Below are 26,532 nucleotides of genomic sequence, written 5' to 3'. Positions count from 1 at the left end.
TCCCCACCATCACCGTCACCAACATTATCATCACCACCATCATCGTGACCATCATCACCACCATCATCTCCATCAACACTAGTGCCACCATCATTATGAACAACATCCCCACCATCACCATCACCAACATTATCATCACCACCATCATCGTGACCATCATCACTACCATCATCTCCATCAACACTAGTGCCACCATCATTATGAACAACATCCCCATCATCACCGTCACCAACATTATCATCACCACCATCATCGTGAACAACATCACCACCATCATCATCTCCATCAACACTAGTGCCACCATCATTATGAACAACATCCCCACCATCACCATCACCAACATTATCATCACCACCATCATCGTGACCATCATCACCACCATCATCTCCATCAACACTAGTGCCACCATCATTATGAACAACATCCCCACCATCACCGTCACCAACATTATCATCACCACCATCATCGTGACCATCATCACCACCATCATCTCCATCAACACTAGTGCCACCATCATTATGAACAACATCCCCACCATCACCATCACCAACATTATCATCACCACCATCATCGTGAACAACATCACCACCATCATCTCCATCAACACTAGTGCCACCATCATTATGAACAACATCCCCACCATCACCATCACCAACATTATCATCACCACCATCATCGTGACCATCATCACCACCATCATCTCCATCAATACTAGTGCCACCATCATTATGAACAACATCCCCACCATCACCGTCACCAACATTATCATCACCACCATCATCGTGACCATCATCACCACCATCATCTCCATCAACACTAGTGCCACCATCATTATGAACAACATCCCCACCATCACCGTCACCAACATTATCATCACCACCATCATCGTGACCATCATCACCACCATCATCTCCATCAACACTAGTGCCACCATCATTATGAACAACATCCCCACCATCACCATCACCAACATTATCATCACCACCATCATCGTGACCATCATCACCACCATCATCTCCATCAACACTAGTGCCACCATCATTATGAACAACATCCCCACCATCACCGTCACCAACATTATCATCACCACCATCATCGTGACCATCATCACCACCATCATCTCCATCAACACTAGTGCCACCATCATTATGAACAACATCCCCACCATCACCATCACCATCACCAACATTATCATCACCACCATCATCGTGACCATCATCACCACCATCATCTCCATCAACACTAGTGCCACCATCATTATGAACAACATCCCCACCATCACCGTCACCAACATTATCATCACCACCATCATCGTGACCATCATCACCACCATCATCTCCATCAACACTAGTGCCACCATCATTATGAACAACATCCCCACCATCACCGTCACCAACATTATCATCACCACCATCATCGTGACCATCATCACCACCATCATCATCTCCATCAACACTAGTGCCACCATCATTATGAACAACATCCCCACCATCACCGTCACCAACATTATCATCACCACCATCATCGTGACCATCATCACCACCATCATCTCCATCAACACTAGTGCCACCATCATTATGAACAACATCCCCACCATCACCATCACCAACATTATCATCACCACCATCATCGTGACCATCATCACCACCATCATCTCCATCAACACTAGTGCCACCATCATTATGAACAACATCCCCACCATCACCATCACCAACATTATCATCACCACCATCATCGTGACCATCATCACCACCATCATCTCCATCAACACTAGTGCCACCATCATTATGAACAACATCCCCACCATCACCATCACCAACATTATCATCACCACCATCATCGTGACCAAGATCACCACCATCATCTCCATCAACACTAGTGCCACCATCATTATGAACAACATCCCCACCATCACCATCACCAACATTATCATCACCACCATCATCGTGACCATCATCACCACCATCATCTCCATCAACACTAGTGCCACCATCATTATGAACAACATCCCCACCATCACCATCACCAACATTATCATCACCACCATCATCGTGAACAACATCACCACCATCATCTCCATCAACACTAGTGCCACCATCATTATGAACAACATCCCCACCATCACCGTCACCAACATTATCATCACCACCATCATCGTGACCATCATCACCACCATCATCTCCATCAACACTAGTGCCACCATCATTATGAACAACATCCCCACCATCACCATCACCAACATTATCATCACCACCATCATCGTGACCATCATCACCACCATCATCTCCATCAACACTAGTGCCACCATCATTATGAACAACATCCCCACCATCACCATCACCAACATTATCATCACCACCATCATCGTGACCATCATCACCACCATCATCTCCATCAACACTAGTGCCACCATCATTATGAACAACATCCCCACCATCACCGTCACCAACATTATCATCACCACCATCATCGTGACCATCATCACCACCATCATCTCCATCAACACTAGTGCCACCATCATTATGAACAACATCCCCACCATCACCGTCACCAACATTATCATCACCACCATCATCGTGACCATCATCACCACCATCATCTCCATCAACACTAGTGCCACCATCATTATGAACAACATCCCCACCATCACCGTCACCAACATTATCATCACCACCATCATCGTGACCATCATCACCACCATCATCTCCATCAACACTAGTGCCACCATCATTATGAACAACATCCCCACCATCACCATCACCAACATTATCATCACCACCATCATCGTGAACAACATCACCACCATCATCTCCATCAATACTAGTGCCACCATCATTATGAACAACATCCCCACCATCACCGTCACCAACATTATCATCACCACCATCATCGTGACCATCATCACCACCATCATCTCCATCAACACTAGTGCCACCATCATTATGAACAACATCCCCACCATCACCATCACCAACATTATCATCACCACCATCATCGTGACCATCATCACCACCATCATCTCCATCAATACTAGTGCCACCATCATTATGAACAACATCCCCACCATCACCATCACCAACATTATCATCACCACCATCATCGTGACCATCATCACCACCATCATCTCCATCAATACTAGTGCCACCATCATTATGAACAACATCCCCACCATCACCAACATTATCATCACCACCATCATCGTGAACAACATCACCACCATCATCTCCATCAACACTAGTGCCACCATCATTATGAACAACATCCCCACCATCACCATCACCAACATTATCATCACCACCATCATCGTGACCATCATCACCACCATCATCTCCATCAACACTAGTGCCACCATCATTATGAACAACATCCCCACCATCACCGTCACCAACATTATCATCACCACCATCATCGTGACCATCATCACCACCATCATCTCCATCAACACTAGTGCCACCATCATTATGAACAACATCCCCACCATCACCAACATTATCATCACCACCATCATCGTGAACAACATCACCACCATCATCTCCATCAACACTAGTGCCACCATCATTATGAACAACATCCCCACCATCACCATCACCAACATTATCATCACCACCATCATCGTGACCATCATCACCACCATCATCTCCATCAACACTAGTGCCACCATCATTAAGAACAACATCCCCACCATCACCATCACCAACATTATCATCACCACCATCATCGTGACCATCATCACCACCATCATCTCCATCAACACTAGTGCCACCATCATTATGAACAACATCCCCACCATCACCGTCACCAACATTATCATCACCACCATCATCGTGACCATCATCACCACCATCATCTCCATCAACACTAGTGCCACCATCATTATGAACAACATCCCCACCATCACCGTCACCAACATTATCATCACCACCATCATCGTGACCAAGATCACCACCATCATCTCCATCAACACTAGTGCCACATCATTATGAACAACATCCCCACCATCACCATCACCAACATTATCATCACCACCATCATCGTGACCAACATCACCACCATCATCTCCATCAACACTAGTGCCACCATCATTATGAACAACATCCCCACCATCACCGTCACCAACATTATCATCACCACCATCATCGTGACCATCATCACCACCATCATCTCCATCAACACTAGTGCCACCATCATTATGAACAACATCCCCACCATCACCGTCACCAACATTATCATCACCACCATCATCGTGACCATCATCACCACCATCATCTCCATCAACACTAGTGCCACCATCATTATGAACAACATCCCCACCATCACCATCACCAACATTATCATCACCACCATCATCGTGACCATCATCACCACCATCATCTCCATCAACACTAGTGCCACCATCATTATGAACAACATCCCCACCATCACCATCACCAACATTATCATCACCACCATCATCGTGACCATCATCACCACCATCATCTCCATCAACACTAGTGCCACCATCATTATGAACAACATCCCCACCATCACCGTCACCAACATTATCATCACCACCATCATCGTGACCATCATCACCACCATCATCTCCATCAACACTAGTGCCACCATCATTATGAACAACATCCCCACCATCACCATCACCAACATTATCATCACCACCATCATCGTGACCATCATCACCACCATCATCTCCATCAACACTACTGCCACCATCATTATGAACAACATCCCCACCATTACCATCACCAACATTATCATCACCACCATCATCGTGACCATCATCACCACCATCATCTCCATCAACACTAGTGCCACATCATTATGAACAACATCCCCACCATCACCGTCACCAACATTATCATCACCACCATCATCGTGACCAAGATCACCACCATCATCTCCATCAACACTAGTGCCACCATCATTATGAACAACATCCCCACCATCACCGTCACCAACATTATCATCACCACCATCATCGTGACCATCATCACCACCATCATCTCCATCAACACTAGTGCCACCATCATTATGAACAACATCCCCACCATCACCGTCACCAACATTATCATCACCACCATCATCGTGACCATCATCACCACCATCATCTCCATCAATACTAGTGCCACCATCATTATGAACAACATCCCCACCATCACCATCACCAACATTATCATCACCACCATCATCGTGACCAAGATCACCACCATCATCTCCATCAACACTAGTGCCACCATCATTATGAACAACATCCCCACCATCACCATCACCAACATTATCATCACCACCATCATCGTGACCATCATCACCACCATCATCTCCATCAACACTAGTGCCACATCATTATGAACAACATCCCCACCATCACCATCACCAACATTATCATCACCACCATCATCGTGACCATCATCACCACCATCATCTCCATCAACACTAGTGCCACCATCATTATGAACAACATCCCCACCATCACCGTCACCAACATTATCATCACCACCATCATCGTGACCATCATCACCACCATCATCATCTCCATCAACACTAGTGCCACATCATTATGAACAACATCCCCACCATCACCATCACCAACATTATCATCACCACCATCATCGTGAACAACATCACCACCATCATCTCCATCAACACTAGTGCCACCATCATTATGAACAACATCCCCACCATTACCATCACCAACATTATCATCACCACCATCATCGTGACCATCATCACCACCATCATCTCCATCAACACTAGCGCCACCATCATTATGAACAACATCCCCACCATCACCGTCACCAACATTATCATCACCACCATCATCGTGACCATCATCACCACCATCATCTCCATCAACACTAGTGCCACCATCATTATGAACAACATCCCCACCATCACCGTCACCAACATTATCATCACCACCATCATCGTGACCATCATCACCACCATCATCTCCATCAACACTAGTGCCACCATCATTATGAACAACATCCCCACCATCACCGTCACCAACATTATCATCACCACCATCATCGTGACCAACATCACCACCATCATCTCCATCAACACTAGTGCCACCATCATTATGAACAACATCCCCATCATCACCGTCACCAACATTATCATCACCACCATCATCGTGACCATCATCACCACCATCATCTCCATCAACACTAGTGCCACCATCATTATGAACAACATCCCCACCATCACCATCACCAACATTATCATCACCACCATCATCGTGACCATCATCACCACCATCATCTCCATCAACACTAGTGCCACCATCATTATGAACAACATCCCCACCATCACCGTCACCAACATTATCATCACCACCATCATCGTGACCAAGATCACCACCATCATCTCCATCAACACTAGTGCCACCATCATTATGAACAACATCCCCACCATCACCATCACCAACATTATCATCACCACCATCATCGTGACCATCATCACCACCATCATCTCCATCAACACTAGTGCCACCATCATTATGAACAACATCCCCACCATCACCGTCACCAACATTATCATCACCACCATCATCGTGACCATCATCACCACCATCATCTCCATCAACACTAGTGCCACCATCATTATGAACAACATCCCCACCATCACCATCACCAACATTATCATCACCACCATCATCGTGACCATCATCACCACCATCATCTCCATCAACACTAGTGCCACCATCATTATGAACAACATCCCCACCATCACCGTCACCAACATTATCATCACCACCATCATCGTGACCATCATCACCACCATCATCATCTCCATCAACACTAGTGCCACCATCATTATGAACAACATCCCCACCATCACCATCACCAACATTATCATCACCACCATCATCGTGACCATCATCACCACCATCATCTCCATCAACACTAGTGCCACCATCATTATGAACAACATCCCCACCATCACCGTCACCAACATTATCATCACCACCATCATCGTGACCATCATCACCACCATCATCATCTCCATCAACACTAGTGCCACCATCATTATGAACAACATCCCCACCATCACCATCACCAACATTATCATCACCACCATCATCGTGACCATCATCACCACCATCATCTCCATCAACACTAGCGCCACCATCATTATGAACAACATCCCCACCATCACCGTCACCAACATTATCATCACCACCATCATCGTGACCATCATCACCACCATCATCTCCATCAACACTAGTGCCACCATCATTATGAACAACATCCCCACCATCACCGTCACCAACATTATCATCACCACCATCATCGTGACCATCATCACCACCATCATCTCCATCAACACTAGTGCCACCATCATTATGAACAACATCCCCACCATCACCGTCACCAACATTATCATCACCACCATCATCGTGACCAACATCACCACCATCATCTCCATCAACACTAGTGCCACCATCATTATGAACAACATCCCCATCATCACCGTCACCAACATTATCATCACCACCATCATCGTGACCATCATCACCACCATCATCTCCATCAACACTAGTGCCACCATCATTATGAACAACATCCCCACCATCACCATCACCAACATTATCATCACCACCATCATCGTGAACAACATCACCACCATCATCTCCATCAACACTAGTGCCACCATCATTATGAACAACATCCCCACCATCACCGTCACCAACATTATCATCACCACCATCATCGTGACCAACATCACCACCATCATCTCCATCAACACTAGTGCCACCATCATTATGAACAACATCCCCATCATCACCGTCACCAACATTATCATCACCACCATCATCGTGAACAACATCACCACCATCATCTCCATCAACACTAGTGCCACCATCATTATGAACAACATCCCCACCATCACCATCACCAACATTATCATCACCACCATCATCGTGACCATCATCACCACCATCATCTCCATCAACACTAGTGCCACATCATTATGAACAACATCCCCACCATCACCATCACCAACATTATCATCACCACCATCATCGTGAACAACATCACCACCATCATCTCCATCAACACTAGTGCCACCATCATTATGAACAACATCCCCACCATCACCATCACCAACATTATCATCACCACCATCATCGTGACCATCATCACCACCATCATCTCCATCAATACTAGTGCCACCATCATTATGAACAACATCCCCACCATCACCATCACCAACATTATCATCACCACCATCATCGTGACCATCATCACCACCATCATCTCCATCAACACTAGTGCCACCATCATTATGAACAACATCCCCACCATCACCGTCACCAACATTATCATCACCACCATCATCGTGACCATCATCACCACCATCATCTCCATCAACACTAGTGCCACCATCATTATGAACAACATCCCCACCATCACCGTCACCAACATTATCATCACCACCATCATCGTGACCATCATCACCACCACCATCATCTCCATCAACACTAGTGCCACCATCATTATGAACAACATCCCCACCATCACCATCACCAACATTATCATCACCACCATCATCGTGACCATCATCACCACCATCATCTCCATCAACACTAGTGCCACCATCATTATGAACAACATCCCCACCATCACCATCACCAACATTATCATCACCACCATCATCGTGACCATCATCACCACCACCATCATCTCCATCAACACTAGTGCCACCATCATTATGAACAACATCCCCACCATCACCATCACCAACATTATCATCACCACCATCATCGTGACCATCATCACCACCATCATCTCCATCAACACTAGTGCCACCATCATTATGAACAACATCCCCACCATCACCGTCACCAACATTATCATCACCACCATCATCGTGAACAACATCACCACCATCATCTCCATCAACACTAGTGCCACCATCATTATGAACAACATCCCCACCATCACCGTCACCAACATTATCATCACCACCATCATCGTGACCATCATCACCACCATCATCTCCATCAACACTAGTGCCACCATCATTATGAACAACATCCCCACCATCACCATCACCAACATTATCATCACCACCATCATCGTGACCATCATCACCACCATCATCTCCATCAACACTAGTGCCACATCATTATGAACAACATCCCCACCATCACCGTCACCAACATTATCATCACCACCATCATCGTGACCATCATCACCACCATCATCTCCATCAACACTAGTGCCACCATCATTATGAACAACATCCCCACCATCACCATCACCAACATTATCATCACCATCATCGTGACCATCATCACCACCATCATCTCCATCAACACTAGTGCCACATCATTATGAACAACATCCCCACCATCACCATCACCAACATCATCATCACCACCATCATCGTGACCATCATCACCACCATCATCTCCATCAACACTAGTGCCACCATCATTATGAACAACATCCCCACCATCACCGTCACCAACATTATCATCACCACCATCATCGTGACCATCATCACCACCATCATCTCCATCAACACTAGTGCCACCATCATTATGAACAACATCCCCACCATCACCGTCACCAACATTATCATCACCACCATCATCGTGACCATCATCACCACCATCATCTCCATCAACACTAGTGCCACCATCATTATGAACAACATCCCCACCATCACCGTCACCAACATTATCATCACCACCATCATCGTGACCATCATCACCACCATCATCTCCATCAACACTAGTGCCACCATCATTATGAACAACATCCCCACCATCACCATCACCATCACCAACATTATCATCACCACCATCATCGTGACCATCATCACCACCATCATCTCCATCAACACTAGTGCCACCATCATTATGAACAACATCCCCACCATCACCGTCACCAACATTATCATCACCACCATCATCGTGACCATCATCACCACCATCATCTCCATCAACACTAGTGCCACCATCATTATGAACAACATCCCCACCATCACCATCACCAACATTATCATCACCACCATCATCGTGACCATCATCACCACCATCATCTCCATCAACACTAGTGCCACCATCATTATGAACAACATCCCCACCATCACCGTCACCAACATTATCATCACCACCATCATCGTGACCATCATCACCACCATCATCTCCATCAACACTAGTGCCACCATCATTATGAACAACATCCCCACCATCACCATCACCATCACCAACATTATCATCACCACCATCATCGTGACCATCATCACCACCATCATCTCCATCAACACTAGTGCCACCATCATTATGAACAACATCCCCACCATCACCGTCACCAACATTATCATCACCACCATCATCGTGACCATCATCACCACCATCATCTCCATCAACACTAGTGCCACCATCATTATGAACAACATCCCCACCATCACCGTCACCAACATTATCATCACCACCATCATCGTGACCATCATCACCACCATCATCATCTCCATCAACACTAGTGCCACCATCATTATGAACAACATCCCCACCATCACCGTCACCAACATTATCATCACCACCATCATCGTGACCATCATCACCACCATCATCTCCATCAACACTAGTGCCACCATCATTATGAACAACATCCCCACCATCACCGTCACCAACATTATCATCACCACCATCATCGTGACCATCATCACCACCATCATCTCCATCAACACTAGTGCCACCATCATTATGAACAACATCCCCACCATCACCGTCACCAACATTATCATCACCACCATCATCGTGACCATCATCACCACCATCATCTCCATCAACACTAGTGCCACCATCATTATGAACAACATCCCCACCATCACCGTCACCAACATTATCATCACCACCATCATCGTGACCATCATCACCATCATCATCTCCATCAATACTAGTGCCACCATCATTATGAACAACATCCCCACCATCACCATCACCAACATTATCATCACCACCATCATCGTGACCAAGATCACCACCATCATCTCCATCAACACTAGTGCCACCATCATTATGAACAACATCCCCACCATCACCATCACCAACATTATCATCACCACCATCATCGTGACCATCATCACCACCATCATCTCCATCAACACTAGTGCCACCATCATTATGAACAACATCCCCACCATCACCATCACCAACATTATCATCACCACCATCATCGTGACCATCATCACCACCATCATCTCCATCAACACTAGTGCCACCATCATTATGAACAACATCCCCACCATCACCGTCACCAACATTATCATCACCACCATCATCGTGAACAACATCACCACCATCATCTCCATCAACACTAGTGCCACCATCATTATGAACAACATCCCCACCATCACCGTCACCAACATTATCATCACCACCATCATCGTGACCATCATCACCACCATCATCTCCATCAACACTAGTGCCACCATCATTATGAACAACATCCCCACCATCACCGTCACCAACATTATCATCACCACCATCATCGTGACCAACATCACCACCATCATCTCCATCAACACTAGTGCCACATCATTATGAACAACATCCCCACCATCACCATCACCAACATTATCATCACCACCATCATCGTGACCATCATCACCACCATCATCTCCATCAACACTAGTGCCACCATCATTATGAACAACATCCCCACCATCACCATCACCAACATTATCATCACCACCATCATCGTGACCATCATCACCACCATCATCTCCATCAACACTAGTGCCACCATCATTATGAACAACATCCCCACCATCACCATCACCAACATTATCATCACCACCATCATCGTGACCAACATCACCACCATCATCTCCATCAACACTAGTGCCACCATCATTATGAACAACATCCCCACCATCACCATCACCATCACCAACATTATCATCACCACCATCATCGTGAACAACATCACCACCATCATCTCCATCAACACTAGTGCCACCATCATTATGAACAACATCCCCACCATCACCATCACCAACATTATCATCACCACCATCATCGTGACCATCATCACCACCATCATCTCCATCAACACTAGTGCCACCATCATTATGAACAACATCCCCACCATCACCGTCACCAACATTATCATCACCACCATCATCGTGACCATCATCACCACCATCATCATCTCCATCAACACTAGTGCCACCATCATTATGAACAACATCCCCACCATCACCGTCACCAACATTTATCATCACCACCATCATCGTGACCATCATCACCACCATCATCTCCATCAACACTAGTGCCACCATCATTATGAACAACATCCCCACCATCACCGTCACCAACATTATCATCACCACCATCATTGTGACCATCACTACCACCATCATGTCCATCAACACCAGCATCATCATCGTCATCAACACCACCCCCATCATCCCCATCATCCCCATCAACACCAGCACCATCGTCTCTCTCATCACTATCACCACCACCATCATCCTCACCACCATCATTACGTGCACGGAAACCAGTTAGCACAGTGCCAGACACCAGCAACCTTATCCCCCTCCAGCAAAAGCTTATTCAGTGTGTCATCTATTCTTGGCCGTCTGCCTTGAAACGTCGTCACCTTCACATTTCCACCATATTCTCCTCTGCGCTTCCCGTTCCTGTTCCATCATCAGTCTACCCTGCAGCTGATGGCATGTGGACTTATGGATCGATTTTTACCGGAACGACACGAAGCCCACAGTTAAATGAAACGAAAATTGGCAGCAGATTGAAGAATTCACCCCTTTGTCTTGAATCGGCCAGAGCTTCCCCAAGGTCATGCACAACCCTTCTGAAACCGATACAGGCTGCATTCAGTTATCCTGTTTTTTACCTCTTTGTGATGCATCTCGAGTTGATCCTCCCTCCTTGAAGTTCTCGGCCCCCCACCCCCACCCCCGAATTCCATCTGTCTGCACTTTTCTGTAACTTTACTCCAGACGGAAAGGTCACACCCTGAACCGCAAGGGAGACACACAGCCCTGAGGGCCGGGCCACCTTCCGAGCTGAACAGAAGGTTGACCAAGAGAACGCGGGCTGTGTGGAGGCCTCGCGGTTTGCAGGAAGGCGAGAGAAGAAGGTTGACGTCTCAGCTTTTATCCTCCATCTAGATGGACACAATCTCTGGGTGACGGGGTGCTTGGTTGCCTTCGGCATTTTGGCAGGGTGTCTTATCGAGTCCCGTGGTTGGGCCGTTATCTCCATAGACGGGGGAAAGACACCCAGCCTCACTGAGGACCATGCTCTTAGCAATCTCCGGATGGGGCTTTGTAAACACCAGGCACCAGTCCTCTAGAATTTCACTTTAATTTTTGGTACTAGGGATTGAACTCAGGGGCACGTAGTCACTGAGCCCCATCCCCAGCCCTTTTTATTTTTGAATTTAGAGACAGGGTCTCGGTGAGTTGCTTAGGGCCTTGCTAAGTGGCCGAGGCTGGCTTTCAACTTGTGATCCTCCTGCCTCAGCCTCCCGAGCCGCTGGGAGTACAGGCATATGCCACCACGCCCAGCAGGACCTCCCTTTTAAAAGTTACTTATGGAGCACCTAGTATGCACCTGGTGGGTAAAATTCTAAAAAGTGCTTTTCCCCATTGCAACCTAACCCAGGGCAATTGTGCACCCATAAATGCACCTATAAACTGGGGGGGGGTAATTTGCTGCACCCTAAGTTCCCACAAGTATTTTATTCCAATCCTCCTAGAAGGGCCGCATTTGAAAATGGGCAACCCAGCAGCACCCTGTCCAACCGTCAAACTCTGGATAAAATCATTCCGTATAACGGAGGGACTTAGACCAGAGCTCTGCTTTCCATAAACAGAGATTTCTTATAATTCCTGGACTCCATCCTGCGCTCTTATGAAGGAGACCCCCTGATTTATTCTGCGCCCCCGCAGAGGGGTGGACGGATGCATGGCCATGTCTGCTGTGCCTGTGTGACTCACGTCAGGGGCCGTCCCGGAGCACTGAGCGCACGCCGTCTCCCCAGAGCATCCTCATGGATGCACCCCTTCTTTCCTTCTCTGCTGAGCCTCTGCACGTAGCATTGCCCAGCCCTCCGCAGAGCAGAGAGGAAGTTGCAATCAAAGGAAAGCAACCCTGAGACATGACCACCAACAGGGCCCAAGCCACAGATTCCAAGCCACTGACCACTGAACCCGCGAAGCCTCTTGGAACCTCAGGCTGGGAATGGACGCCGGCTGAAGGCCGATTCTGCTTTATGCACGGGAGCTGGGGGCACCAGGATGGCACACGCTGCCGAGGAGATGGCCCTGGAAAAACCCAGGTATCCCTCCACCTGCTCCGTCCACCCCCCCACCCCGTCCTCCATGAACACGCCGGCATCAGGGTCCAAATGGCCTCGAGGACGGCCCTGACCTTCCAGGTGCCCATTTGAGGTCTGACACATGTATGCCCTTCCCTGACCCCCATGCCATGAGTTGGGACTGGAAATCCCACGTGGCCAGGTCACATCACCATGACGGCCCCAGGGGTTCCACGGCTGCAGGGGGTGGCCAGCTGCACCCATCTCGGGTGCCGGCCAGCCCTGCTGGAGGCCCAGGGGCCATGCTTGGTCCATTCCTGTCTTTGCACCCTGAGTGCTCATTGCACCAAATCCCTGTGGGGCCAACGGCTTCTCGCCACTGTGGTCCCCTCCTGCACACAACGCCCAGGCACCCAGGCGGCAGCCGGTGATCGTGATTAATGAAGGAAGGAGCCCTTCTCTTGAGATTCCGTGCTGATCGTGCCCAGCCACGACCCGGAGTTTATGATGATGTGGACAGAAGGGGCAGAGCGGGGTGGGCTTCAGGCTCAGGAGGGGACACAGGCCTGTGAACATGGAGGATGCACCAGGAATTCTGTCACCTGAGGCAGGTGCACCTCACCTTTTGCAAGTCCCCCCTGCCTTACCGGAGGAACCCGAGCAATGACCACGTGACCTCAGCCACCAGCAGCCCAAAGGGAAGGACATGTGTGCAGAGTCCAGGGCCAGGCACAGGCAGTCACCGTGACTCCACACACAGCTCCGGAGCACCCCTGGAAGGTGCACAGAGGTACCTGCCACCCGGGAGGCTGGTCTCCCCTGCCGGGTCCCACCGCCAGGCCCCGTTCCAAACCCCTGGGCTCTATCCGTGCGGCCAGCCTCTCTCCGGGTCCGACAACCACACACGCAGCTAAGAACACAGCAACCAAGCCCGGGTCCCAGGGAGGAACGGACCCCGGGGACAATGACATCATGAGACTTCTTGGGTAGGCACGTGCCTTCCAGGTCCGCGAGACCCGGGGGGAGAAGGTCACCGCTGCAGCACCCTCACATTTTTTTGAAATAAAAACCTGATGGACTTTCACCTCCAGGTAAACAGATGGACCTGGGAACTAACTACCAGGCAAAGTGACCTAAACCAGTCCCCAAAAGACCAAAGGCTGACACTGTGTTCTCTGATCTGCGGACGCTGATTCCCAATATCGGGGAGGGTACCCTCTAGGGAAGGACAGAGGTGCTTCGGATCAGGCAGAGGGGGGTGAACGGACGGGAGGGTGTGGGGCAGGAAGGACACTAGAGTGAATGGCTCCCCTGGGTCCTCGGTAGCTCACCGATCCCAGCTTCCCTCTGCCCCAGAAAAATATTTCTTTTTTTAAGAAACCGCCTTCCCCGCGCTTTATGGCAGAACATCTCAGAACCTGCAGCAGTCTCGTGAGTCGGGAAGAAAGGCCTCCTTACAAATCTAAATGTGCTCTCAGAACACTCAGACGAACGGGACACGCAGAAGGGATTCGTCTTTTGTGCAAACAAGACAAAACACAATGACCTCTTCCATCACAGCCTGCAACAGAGCTCAGAGGGGAAAAACACTCGAAGAAGAAGAAGGAGGAGGAGGAGGAGGAGGAGGAGATGGAGGAGGAGGAGGAGGAGGAGATGGAGGAGGAGGAGGAGGAGGAGGAGGAGGAGATGGAGAAGGAGGAGATGGAGGAGGAGGAGATGGAGGAGGAGGAGATGGAGGAGGAGGAGATGGAGGAGGAGGAGGAGGAGGAGGAGGAGATGGAGGAGGAGGAGGAGATGGAGGAGGAGGAGATGGAGGAGGAGGAGATGGAGGAGGAGGAGATGGAGGAGGAGGAGGAGGAGGAGGAGATGGAGGAGGAGGAGGAGGAGATGGAGGAGGAGAAGGAGAAGGAGAAGGAGAAGGAGGAGGAGGAGATGGAGGAGGAGGAGGAGGAGGAGGAGGAGGAGAAGGAGGAGGAGGAGGAGGAGATGGAGGAGGAGGAGATGGAGGAGGAGGAGGAGGAGGAGGAGGAGGAGAAGGAGGAGGAGGAGGAGATGGAGGAGGAGGAGGAGGAGACGGAGGAGGAGAAGGAGAAGGAGAAGGAGAAGGAGAAGGAGAAGGAGAAGGAGAAGGAGAAAAAGGAGGAGGAGGAGGAGGAGGAGGAGGAGAAGAAGAAGAAGGAGAAAATGAAACCTAGTAGTAGAGCAACCCTGTGAGTAAGACTTTCGAAGGAGAGCAGGCCCATGTGTGCTTATAATTAAATAAAAATGAATAACTGTGGTGACAGTGGCCTGTGCTTGCTGGCCGGCCAGTGCAAGTCCTGGTCCTAGCAGGGAATGGACACGTTAAAATCTAGCGCTCATGGAAGAGATGAAATACTCCGCTGATTTACACGACACTAAATTCTCCCCTGGCTCACAGGACCAAGGGGTGGGGAATGCAAATTGGTTTGCACTCAACATCTGAGGTAGGACGAAAAGAAAAGGGAACTGGCTGGTTTGGGTCCATGTCCGAGCCCTAAGCACAAGATGATCATTGTTTTAACGAAGCTCCACGGAGATAATGTCCTCATTTCTTTTCTTTCTTTTTTTTTTTTTTCCAACTTACCATTGGTGACACTCCTGTTCTTTTGTGGAGTCATCCTGTTCTTTATGCACAATCATCTTTTCCCAGCTGAGCATGTATCTCTGCTGCTCACCCCTGTTCTTTGGCTGAATTATCTGTTCTCTGGGCTAAAGGAGGAAGCTACCACCTGCCTACTCCGAATTCTTCAAAGTGGACAAGCAAAAGACCTGGAGGTTTTAGACATCGTCCAGGTTCATCAGGGGAGGCAGGAAAAAAAGAGGACACTAGAGCGCGGGTGTGGTTGCCAGAGAAGACTGGGTTGCAAGACAGAATCCTGCACAGCCAATAATCTCGTATTCGTCTGCAAAATCCACGTACCGTGGCCTTCCCTATACCGAATGGAACAAAAAAGATTGCTCAGGTGAGCAAGACAATGACAGTACGGTAAGGATCTTTTACGGGCACGGAGGACATACGTTATTTGGGTACTGGGTGTTGAGCCCAGGGGTGCTTACCCACGGAGCCACATCTGCAGCCCTTTTCATGTTTTATTTAGAGACAGGGCCTCACTGAATTTTCCAGGGCCTCATTAAGTTGCTGAGGCTGGCTTTGAACTCACGATCCTCCTGCCTCGGCCTCCCGAGCTGCTGGGATCCCAGGTGTGCGCCACTGAACCCAGTTTGAGGCATGCGTTTTTAATCTAAGTCTGAACAAGACAATCTTCCAGGCTTCTTTAAAATAAAGAAAAGCCATATTTCTCAGAAGCAGGCTTATTTGCTTAGGAAGAGAGACAGAAAGCAAGGTGTGTTTGCAAATCTTCATGAGCATGAACCAGAAAACGAGTTCTAGGATGCAGAATCATGACTCATGGGTGCAGCCAAGGCAAGTCGTCCAGAGAGAACCTTGTGGCTTTGCCGGAGGGGCTCACAGGGGACAGAGCCAGCTGCCAGGCCTCTGGAGCCAAAGCCTGCCACTGATCCGTCTCTGCCCGTGACCAGGCTCTGCTCATGTTTAATTGTTGATAGAAGGAGGGACGCTAGAGGCACATGCTTTGGCCTCCACTCACCCACAGCCCCAGACTCCCCCAGGGCTCGTAGCCAGCGGCCACCTTCATCCAGGCAGGCACCCGGAGCCACCTGACGCCGGGTGTATACTCTCCCCCTTGCAGAATTTTCTTTTTGGAAAACAAAAACAAACGCCCGGCCACCCATGGCGTCCGGGTCCCAGGGAGAAATTGAGAAAGGAGAAGAGGGAGGTGGCCATGGAGGCGCACATACCCACGCTCCAGTCCATCTCCTCCACGCCGTCCCCGTAAGGGCCGTGCCGACTCTTTCTGGCGAACTCTTTGGAGGAGAAGTGGGCCGTGTGCACGTGGATGAATGACAGGAAGAGCAGGAACGGAGTGTCGGCATGCCTGCGAGAGCCAGAGAGAGAGAGAGAGAGAGAGAGAGAGAGAGAGAGAGAGAGAGAGGGAGAGAAAGAGAGAGAGGGAGTCAGGGACCATAGACGACATCCCCCATCATTCTGATAAGGACCAGCTTCGCATTCGGGGACACCATTTGGAAACGCTCAGAAGACCACAGTCTCATTGCCTGGTGGGTCTCTGCAGTGTCCCCGGGAAGCAGCCCACTGTGACTCTCCACGGCTCGGCAACAAGAAGATGACATCGTTGAGACCTGTGCCCTGTTCTGGTTTGCATCAGCAGGGTCCCCCCAAATCTCGGCTCTGCAGCACTGTTCAGAGGTGATACGACTGGATCACCAGGGCTATGATGTCATCAGTGGATTAATCCACTTGGATGGACTCACTGGGTGTAGACTAATAAGTGGATTAATCCACTTGGATGGACTCACTGGGTGTAGACTAATAAGTGGATTAATCCACTTGGATGGACTCACTGGGTGTAGACTAATAAGTGGATTAATCCACTTGGATGGACTCTCTGGGTGTAGACTCATAGTGGATTAATCCACTTGGATGGACTCACTGGGTGGTGACTGCAGCAGGTGGGGTATGGCTGGAGGAGGGGGTCCCTGGGCTGTGCCTTTGGGGTCTCTGTCCTGTCCCTGGTGAGCAGAGCTCTCTCTGCCCCCTGGTGCCCTGTCCTGAGCTGCTCTCCTCCTCCAGGCCCTGCCGCCATCTTGTTCTGCTCCCCTTGGGCCTAGAGCAAAGAAACCAGCCAACAATGGATCAGATTCTCTGAAACAGTGAGGCAAGGGACATCTTTCCTCCCTGTAAGTTGTTCTTCCAGGCATTTTGGTGGCATGACATGTGGACACAGAGGTGCTGCAGGTACGGTGTGATCAGGGAGAGATGCAGTTTGGGTGAATTTATTTTACTCTTCCTTCTCTATGTGGCAACTAATATGAACTCTGACATTGCAGGGAAAAGGCATTCACTTTGAAATACTCATTTTGCAAGCCATCTTGCAAGCCTCCAGCTTCACCTCTCTCTGCAAAATGAACGGCGGGTCCCTTCGTGCCCACAGGGCAGGAGCGGCCTTTGTGAAGGCCCTGGTGACACAGGATGTCCGTCCCCTTCCCAGGGTGGGCGGCGGCAGCTCCCGTGGAGGCACAGAGGACGCTGTCAAGCCCCGAGGCCCGCCTCAGGTCAGCTGCTGGCTCGTGGTCTGACCCACGGCTGGTTCTCGCTCTGCCCTCCACGCCCTCTGGAACGTGGCCGGATTCCGTCCAGGGCACGATTAGACCCGACTTCTGTCCGCGGTTGTTTTGTCCTGGTGCAGGGATCGATCCCTATATGTGGCATCTTTGCGAACCATTGTCATGATTATTGTTATTTTGACTTTGGGTTCCAGGGCTTGACTGCAGGGCTGCTTCACCACGAGCTTTCGGAGAGCAGGGCAGGCTGCTGACCTCAGGGCCGGGCTCCCCGAGGACACCCGGGTCTCCCTTGTCCTCTACGACCTTGAGCACTGGACACCCGGTGGGGGAAATCGACGGAAAGATAGAACCCGGGGCGGCTCCTCGCCTGCCCTCCATTTGTTAAGAATGCAGAAGGCAGCTCAGCGGCTGCCCGGCAGCGGTGGCGGCGGGGGACCATTTCCATCTCAGAATGGAAAGATTGACGTCCTGGGGAGGCAGGACTTGAGAGTCGGGGCAGGAGGGAGGCTGACGCATGGAGGGCTTCTTGGTTTTGTTGTGATTTCCGTCTGACACTCAGGACGCTTCTTGCAGATTTGAGGGCATCCAGGATAACCCACGGCACCAAAGGCCACTCGCTGGAGTCACGTGGCCACTCCTGCCAAGGGGAGCGGTTCTCGCTTACGCCACGGCAAGAGAGGAATTCCATGCACTTCCACGATCCCAGATGGCACACGGAGAGCATCCTCCCGTCACTGTCCACTGGAGGCCTGCTGTATCCGGGGGCTCTGCACCCACAGATTCAACCAGCCTCGGGCCACATGCATGCCTTGGGGGAGAGGAAGAAGAGTACCCGGGCGGAACACGTACAGATCTTGTTCTTTGCCATTAATCCCTCCGTGACACTAACAAGTGGGCGTTGGCGTGGCCGGAGGTGTGGCAAGCCATCGGGAGACGGTTGAGGGGGATGCAGAGGGGAAGCAGATCTGTTAAAAACGTCATTTGCAAGTTTGGGATTTGCTAAAGGACCCATTTAGGAAGCACCAGAGTTGGCCTTTGATGGAGCTCAACTGAGAAGAATCAGCATCTACCTGACTTTCAACAACGGCCTCGCAAAAGGTGCACATAGGTATTTAATAAGTCGTTAGGAGACTATGCAAAGCAAACGTCCCATGCATCTGCGAACCTGGCAGTTGGGTCCCCCTAAGCCACACGACGACCGGGTGGTATAAAGCCAGCCCTGTCCTGGGGGGCTCGTCCTTCTCAGTGAGCGTGCATGTATTTTTTAGGAATGAGACAGAGTGATTTCCTGAAATGTCCATGAAAAAGCCCCCCTTTTAGGTGAATTTAGAGGGCAAAGCTGGCTTTTCACAAAGCACAGTAATCGAGGTTTGTCTCTCTTGGGGCGAGAGGACTTAAAACATGATTCTTGTTCCACTCACACACGTGATGACACCTTTTGAAAATTCTGTCTTGACTTGAACTAAAGAAGAAACTGCTTTGTGAATAAAAATCATCAAGTTAAGCCAGGTGCGGTGGCACACGCCTGATACCCCAGCTATTTGGGAGGCTCAGGCAGGAGGATCGCGAGTTGGAGGCCAGCCTCAGCAACTTTAGCAAGACCTGGTCTCAAAATAAAAAATTAAAAAATGGCAGGGGGTGTAGGTCACAGTAGAGTGCCTCTGGGTTCAATCCCCAGTATCGCAACAACAACAACAACAACAAAGATCTACCTAAATTCACCCATTATCACTCCTTTTCTTGCTGTGTGCTCATCATGGCTCTGGGTGCCTAGGTGGTTTCTCAGGGACGCTGCGGGGTTTTGCTCCATCTCAAACCAGATGCCATCATCAGCTCTTCAGCTGGACCTGCGCTGGGGTCCAATAGCTGCTTTTTAGGACATCAGGGGACACAAAGCTACACTCCACCAACACTAAAGAAATCTGGGTTCCCAAATGCTAAAAAAAAAAAAAATGGTCAAAGCGGCTCAGGTAAGGGCTATTTAATTGTGCCGGTTTCCGTGTGCGGGCTGACATTTCCCTTGGTCATGCAGGAGTCTCTGGCTCTTCTAAAGGTTATCCTGCTGCAGGGCGGTGGTGAGTTTAGCAAGATGATTTTGCTTTCCCTTTTACAGTCCTGGGGGTTGGACCCAGGGTGCTACCTGTACCATGGGTTGAGCAGGCCGTCTGTGAACAACCATGAAGTCTGATCACGCACCCCTGGATACTCCATTCCCTTATCTCCCACACTTTTCCCCATACCTGTTTCTTCACCCTGTAAATATTCCTAACACCTGTCCCTCGGGGAGGCCGACTTGGAACTGGATCTCCCATCTCATCACTCGGCTGCCTTACGAATAGATCTTTTGCTGGGCTCCGTGGTGCACGCCCGTCATCCCCGCCGCTCCGGGAGGCTGAGGCAGGAGGATCGTGAGTTCAAAGCCAGCCTCAGCCAAAGGGAGGCCCTGAGCAACTCAGGGAGACCCTGTCTCTCAATAAAATGCAAAACAGGGCTGGGGACAGGGTCAATGATTGAGTGCTCCTGAGGTCAATCCCTGGTCACACACACACACACACAAAAAATTAGATCATTTCTCTTTTGCAAGATACACCATCATAGTGATGGGTAGACTGAGAAAAGGGCACCAAGGTCTACTTGGTGACACAGTTGCAAGACACAGCTACCTTCTCTTCCCTTGGTGACTCAGGCATTGGGTGCAGACCCTTGCACTTGGAGCCAGGGCCCTGGGGCCCATGCAATGCCCCAGCTCCCTGCCTGTTCACGCTGTCGATGTGAACGTCCTCGGTGCCTCATTGCACACCTGGCAGCCACCTCCGAGGGGCTGGTCCCTGTCACGTCTGGTCATGCACCTGAGTGGGATGCGTTGCACACAGGACCGAGACCAGAGCTTTGAGACAGGACTCGGGACGGGCAGGGAGGGCTGGGTCCCTTTCCTAACCCTGAGGGTCCCTCCTCTCTGCAGGGTGGGTGACGTGGACCTCCTGCTAACTAGACGGCACGGAGGAGGAGCCGGCTCCGGGGTCACCCCTCAGCTAACTGTGCACCCCTCTGACAACAGAAGCATCTTCCACCCTGATTCATCCCTCGGGGAGAAAAGGAGGGAGGGGGCAGCTCCCTAGGCCAAACCATCAGTTTCCTGCCTCAGAAACAGGTGCCTTGGATCCCGGGGCACGTTCCGGCTTTGAGGCAGCCGACCTCATTTAGGGGCAGGACACAGCCGTGAAGCGTCTTGGCCCCGAGGGCTGTCACTCCCACTCCCCGATCTGCAGCAGGCCGTGCACAGAAATCCCGCCAGCAACACGGCGTGCACTGTGACGTTTATAAATAAGAGCTTCTTACGACATCTCTGAAGTGTGATGCGCTGGGAGCCAGGCACACACACACACACACACACAAAAAAAAAAAATTTTGAACACATGTAAATGAGGTTCCTGTTTCAATTCGGTGATTTTTTTTTTTTTTTTTTTTGGTACCAGGGATTGAACTCAGGGGCACTTGGCCACTGAGCCCCGTTCCCAGCCCTGTTTTGCATTTTATTTAGCGACAGGGTCTCCCTGAGTTGCCTAGGGCCTCCCTTTGACTGAGGCTGGCTTTGAACTCAGGATCCTCCTGCCCCAGCCTCCGGAGCCGCTGAATCACAGGTGTGCACCCCTGTACTGGACCTAAATTGGGCAATTTTGAATTCAAAGGCACCTGTGTGCCACATCTTTGGGGAAAAAGATGCCGTGTGCGCACTGCGCCGAGCCACTTTTGCTGTGACGCTTTGGCACTATCTGGAGGTGAATCTCTCGGGACTCTTGCATGTCATCTCTGTTGAATGAGGTAACTGATAAAACACAAGAGGGCCATTTCATCCAAGCGTAATTTTTACCTCGTTGCTTTAAATCTTTGCATGGTCAGACAATGCAAGTTAGAAGCATTTTTTTTTTTTTTGGTCAACAACATCACGGCCTAAAAATGCTAGTTTGTTCCCTAATACCAGCCGTGCGAATAAGAGTCATTTACACAAGAGCCATTTATCTCCAAGAAAGAGAAGAAAAAAAAATCCCTTCCATTATAACTCAGTAACCATGACCTCCAAGGACGGTGTTGTTAAAACTTCTCAAATCTCTGGTTCTGGGAGAAAATTGCAGAAAATCTCCATAGAATCCCAATAATCGGGTCAGGCTTCGGAATCCTTATGATCATTAAACACATTTTCGATTCTTTTCCAAACTCTTTCACTGAGAGGCCAGGACAAGGTCTTGCCATGATGCCACAGATTCACACCGTCAGGCGATTCAGTCACTTGTGCAAAGACAACTTGGTCTCCAAAGGATTGGCCACAGAATCCAAGGGCCACTGAGGGACGGTCCTTGCAGGATAGAGGGATGTTTTTGAGACATTGCTGGAAAATGCAGAGTAATAGAAAGATGCCCAGCTATTTGCAGCCAACCAATCCCTTCCAGGAGTAATAACTGAAATAATAACCTCCTGGTAGGCTCCGCCTCTTAAAGGGCCCACCACCTCTACTCTGCCAGATGGAGGACGGAGCCTCCCCCGGCTAGATCTCCAGAGCCCACAAACCCCGTTCAAACCACAACAGACCACCAAGTCACGAGCATGTCTCTCTCAGAGCTGCGTTAAAGTACGCAGCCACATCCATGTTGATAGCAGCTCAATTCACAACAGCTAAACTGTGCAGCCAACCTAGTTGCCCTTCAACAGATGAATGGACAAAGAAAATGGGGTACAGATACAAAATGGAATATCACTCAGCCACGAAGAAGAATGACATCATGGCATTTGCTGGTGAATGGATGGAGCTGGAGACTATCACACTACGTCAAATAAGCCAATTCCCCCAAAAACAAAAGCCGACTCTTTTCTCTGATGTGTGGATGTTAACTCACCATGGGGGCTGCGCTAGGGAAGAATCGAGGTACTCTGGATTAGACAGAGGGGATTGAACGGAGGGAAGGGGTGTGGGGCAGGAAGGACAGTAGATGAATCTGACATTATTACCCTATGTGCATACATTTGACTCCGTGACCAGTGTGATCCTACGTCATGTACAACCAGAAGAAGGAGAAGCCATGCTCCATTATATGTAACGTATCAAAGTCCACTCTACTGTCCTATATAATTAGGATAAATTTAGGAGAATTTGTTAAAAAGTGTGTTTCACAATTAAGACCCGAATATCCAAGACCACGGACCAAATGGGATCCCCCAGGCCCCAAAGCATGGCACACGTCACGCAGATAATTCACGGAGATTCTTGGTTCGAAGATCAGCCTAAGACATTCTGGACCTTTCCGTCTCTTTATACCCCGAGGTCATCCTCTGTCATTGCGCACATCTCAGTGGACCCCGTGGGGACTCCCGGGGCCTTGGGTCACCTGCTCGAGGGGGTCCTGCAGAGGGGAGGCACAGCCTGTGGGTCCTGCGTCCCCCCTTCCAGAGACCCGGCCAGAGAAGCCCACTGGGCATGGACGGGACATGGGTCTAGAGACCCTTCCTCCCTTTTTGGGATCCCCAGGCGCACAGGGGACACCCACCGTCGTATGAAGCTGGTGGCCTCCGCCGTGAGCCTCTGGGTGAGGTTGTCGAAGGACAGAGGCTGCTGCGTGACCTCGTAGTCCCTCATCAGGAAGCAGTTGAGCGGCCGGAAGAAGTGCAGGAAGCAGAGGAAGAGGAACACCAGGAGGGCCACCAGGAGCAGCAGCCCCAGGAAGACGGCCAGGGGCACCCGCAGCAGCCCCAGGCAGCGCAGCGCCCCCAGGGTCAGCACCGCCAGCCCGATGACCTGCAGCGGGACGAACACCAGCCAGCGGCTGGCCGAGGCGAAGACGGTACCCTCTCCGGGTTTGCAGTCCCTGAGGTTGGTCGAGGGGATCCCAAAGAACTTGTCGAAGCCGTGACGCAAGGGGTGGTGACAGAAGTCGGTCTTGTTGTGACAGTTCATGCCCAGGTGCCACTTCCCTGGGAAGAGTAGTACGGGGGACAACCTGAGTCCCGGGCGTCTCGGATCCACGCACCCCCCAAGAGGAGAAGGGACCTGGAGATTCAAACCAGCAAAGTACCCGCCCACAAGCAGAGAAACCAAAGAGCGGCCACAGAACCTTCCGGGGTCCTCCCCAGACCTGGGGCCAAACCGTGCCCTAAAAACAAATCTGAAAACCCAAAACCGAGTTCTTTGGGTATTCAATGCGGGACATGAACCCTGACACTAAACCCACCCCAAGGGTACGAGGGAGTCACACCCAGTGTCTCCGCAATCATTAAACACGTTTCTATAAAGTATTAATCGTGTCACCAAATGAGAGTGGGGCAGGGACAAAGATAATGGGGATTATTTTCTCTGGTACCAGGGGTTCTTAACCACTGAGCCCCATCCCCAGCCTTTTTTATATTTTATTTAGAGGCAGAGTCCTGCGGAGTGGCTAAGGGCCTCGCCAAGTGGCGGAGGCTGCATTTGAACCCAGTGCCTTCACCCCCCTGTGACTATGTGCGCTGTCTGGGTGACACCGTCCTGAGTCTCCCTATGTAGAGATGTGTTCTGTCTGGTGACACCGTCCTGAGTCTCTCTATGTAGAGATGTGTTCTGTCTGATGACACCGTCCTGAGTCTCTCTATGTAGAGATGTGTTCTGTCTGATGACACCGTCCTGAGTCTCTCTATGTAGAGATGTGTTCTGTCTGATGACACCGTCCTGAGTCTCTCTATGTAGAGATGTGTTCTGTCTGATGACACCGTCCTGAGTCTCTCTATGTAGAGATGTGTTCTGTCTGATGACACCGTCCTGAGTCTCTCTATGTAGAGATGTGTTCTGTCTGATGACACCGTCCTGAGTCTCTCTATGTAGAGATGTGTTCTGTCTGGTGACACCGTCCTGAGTCTCTCTATGTAGAGATGTGTTCTGTCTGGTGACACCGTCCTGAGTCTCTCTATGTAGAGATGTGTTCTGTCTGGTGACACCGTCCTGAGTCTCTCTATGTAGAGATGTGTTCTGTCTGGTGACACTGTCCTGAGTCTCTCTATGTAGTGATGTGTTCTGTCT

At 49.9% G+C, this 26,532-nt stretch overlaps 1 protein-coding gene across 1 annotated transcript in view; it reads right to left on the bottom strand.

The window, feature by feature from the left end:
- The window catches only part of STS (steroid sulfatase), a 61,828-nt gene extending 36,311 nt beyond the window's left edge, over window positions 1-25,517 (bottom strand). The window contains exons 1-2 of the mRNA XM_081276641.1: window positions 25,031-25,517; window positions 18,147-18,283 (exon numbers count right to left, since the gene is read on the bottom strand). Coding sequence (XP_081132767.1) covers window positions 18,147-18,283; window positions 25,031-25,437 — 544 coding nt within the window. The 5' untranslated portion in view covers window positions 25,438-25,517. The remainder of the gene's footprint in view (window positions 1-18,146; window positions 18,284-25,030) is intronic.
- Between the last annotated feature and the right edge of the window lie 1,015 nt (window positions 25,518-26,532).

Source organism: Spermophilus citellus (genome assembly GCF_964194105.1).
Source record: "Spermophilus citellus genome assembly, chromosome: X".
NCBI classification, from domain to species: Eukaryota; Metazoa; Chordata; class Mammalia; order Rodentia; family Sciuridae; genus Spermophilus; species Spermophilus citellus.
This window is presented reverse-complemented; position numbering and strand designations above follow the sequence as displayed.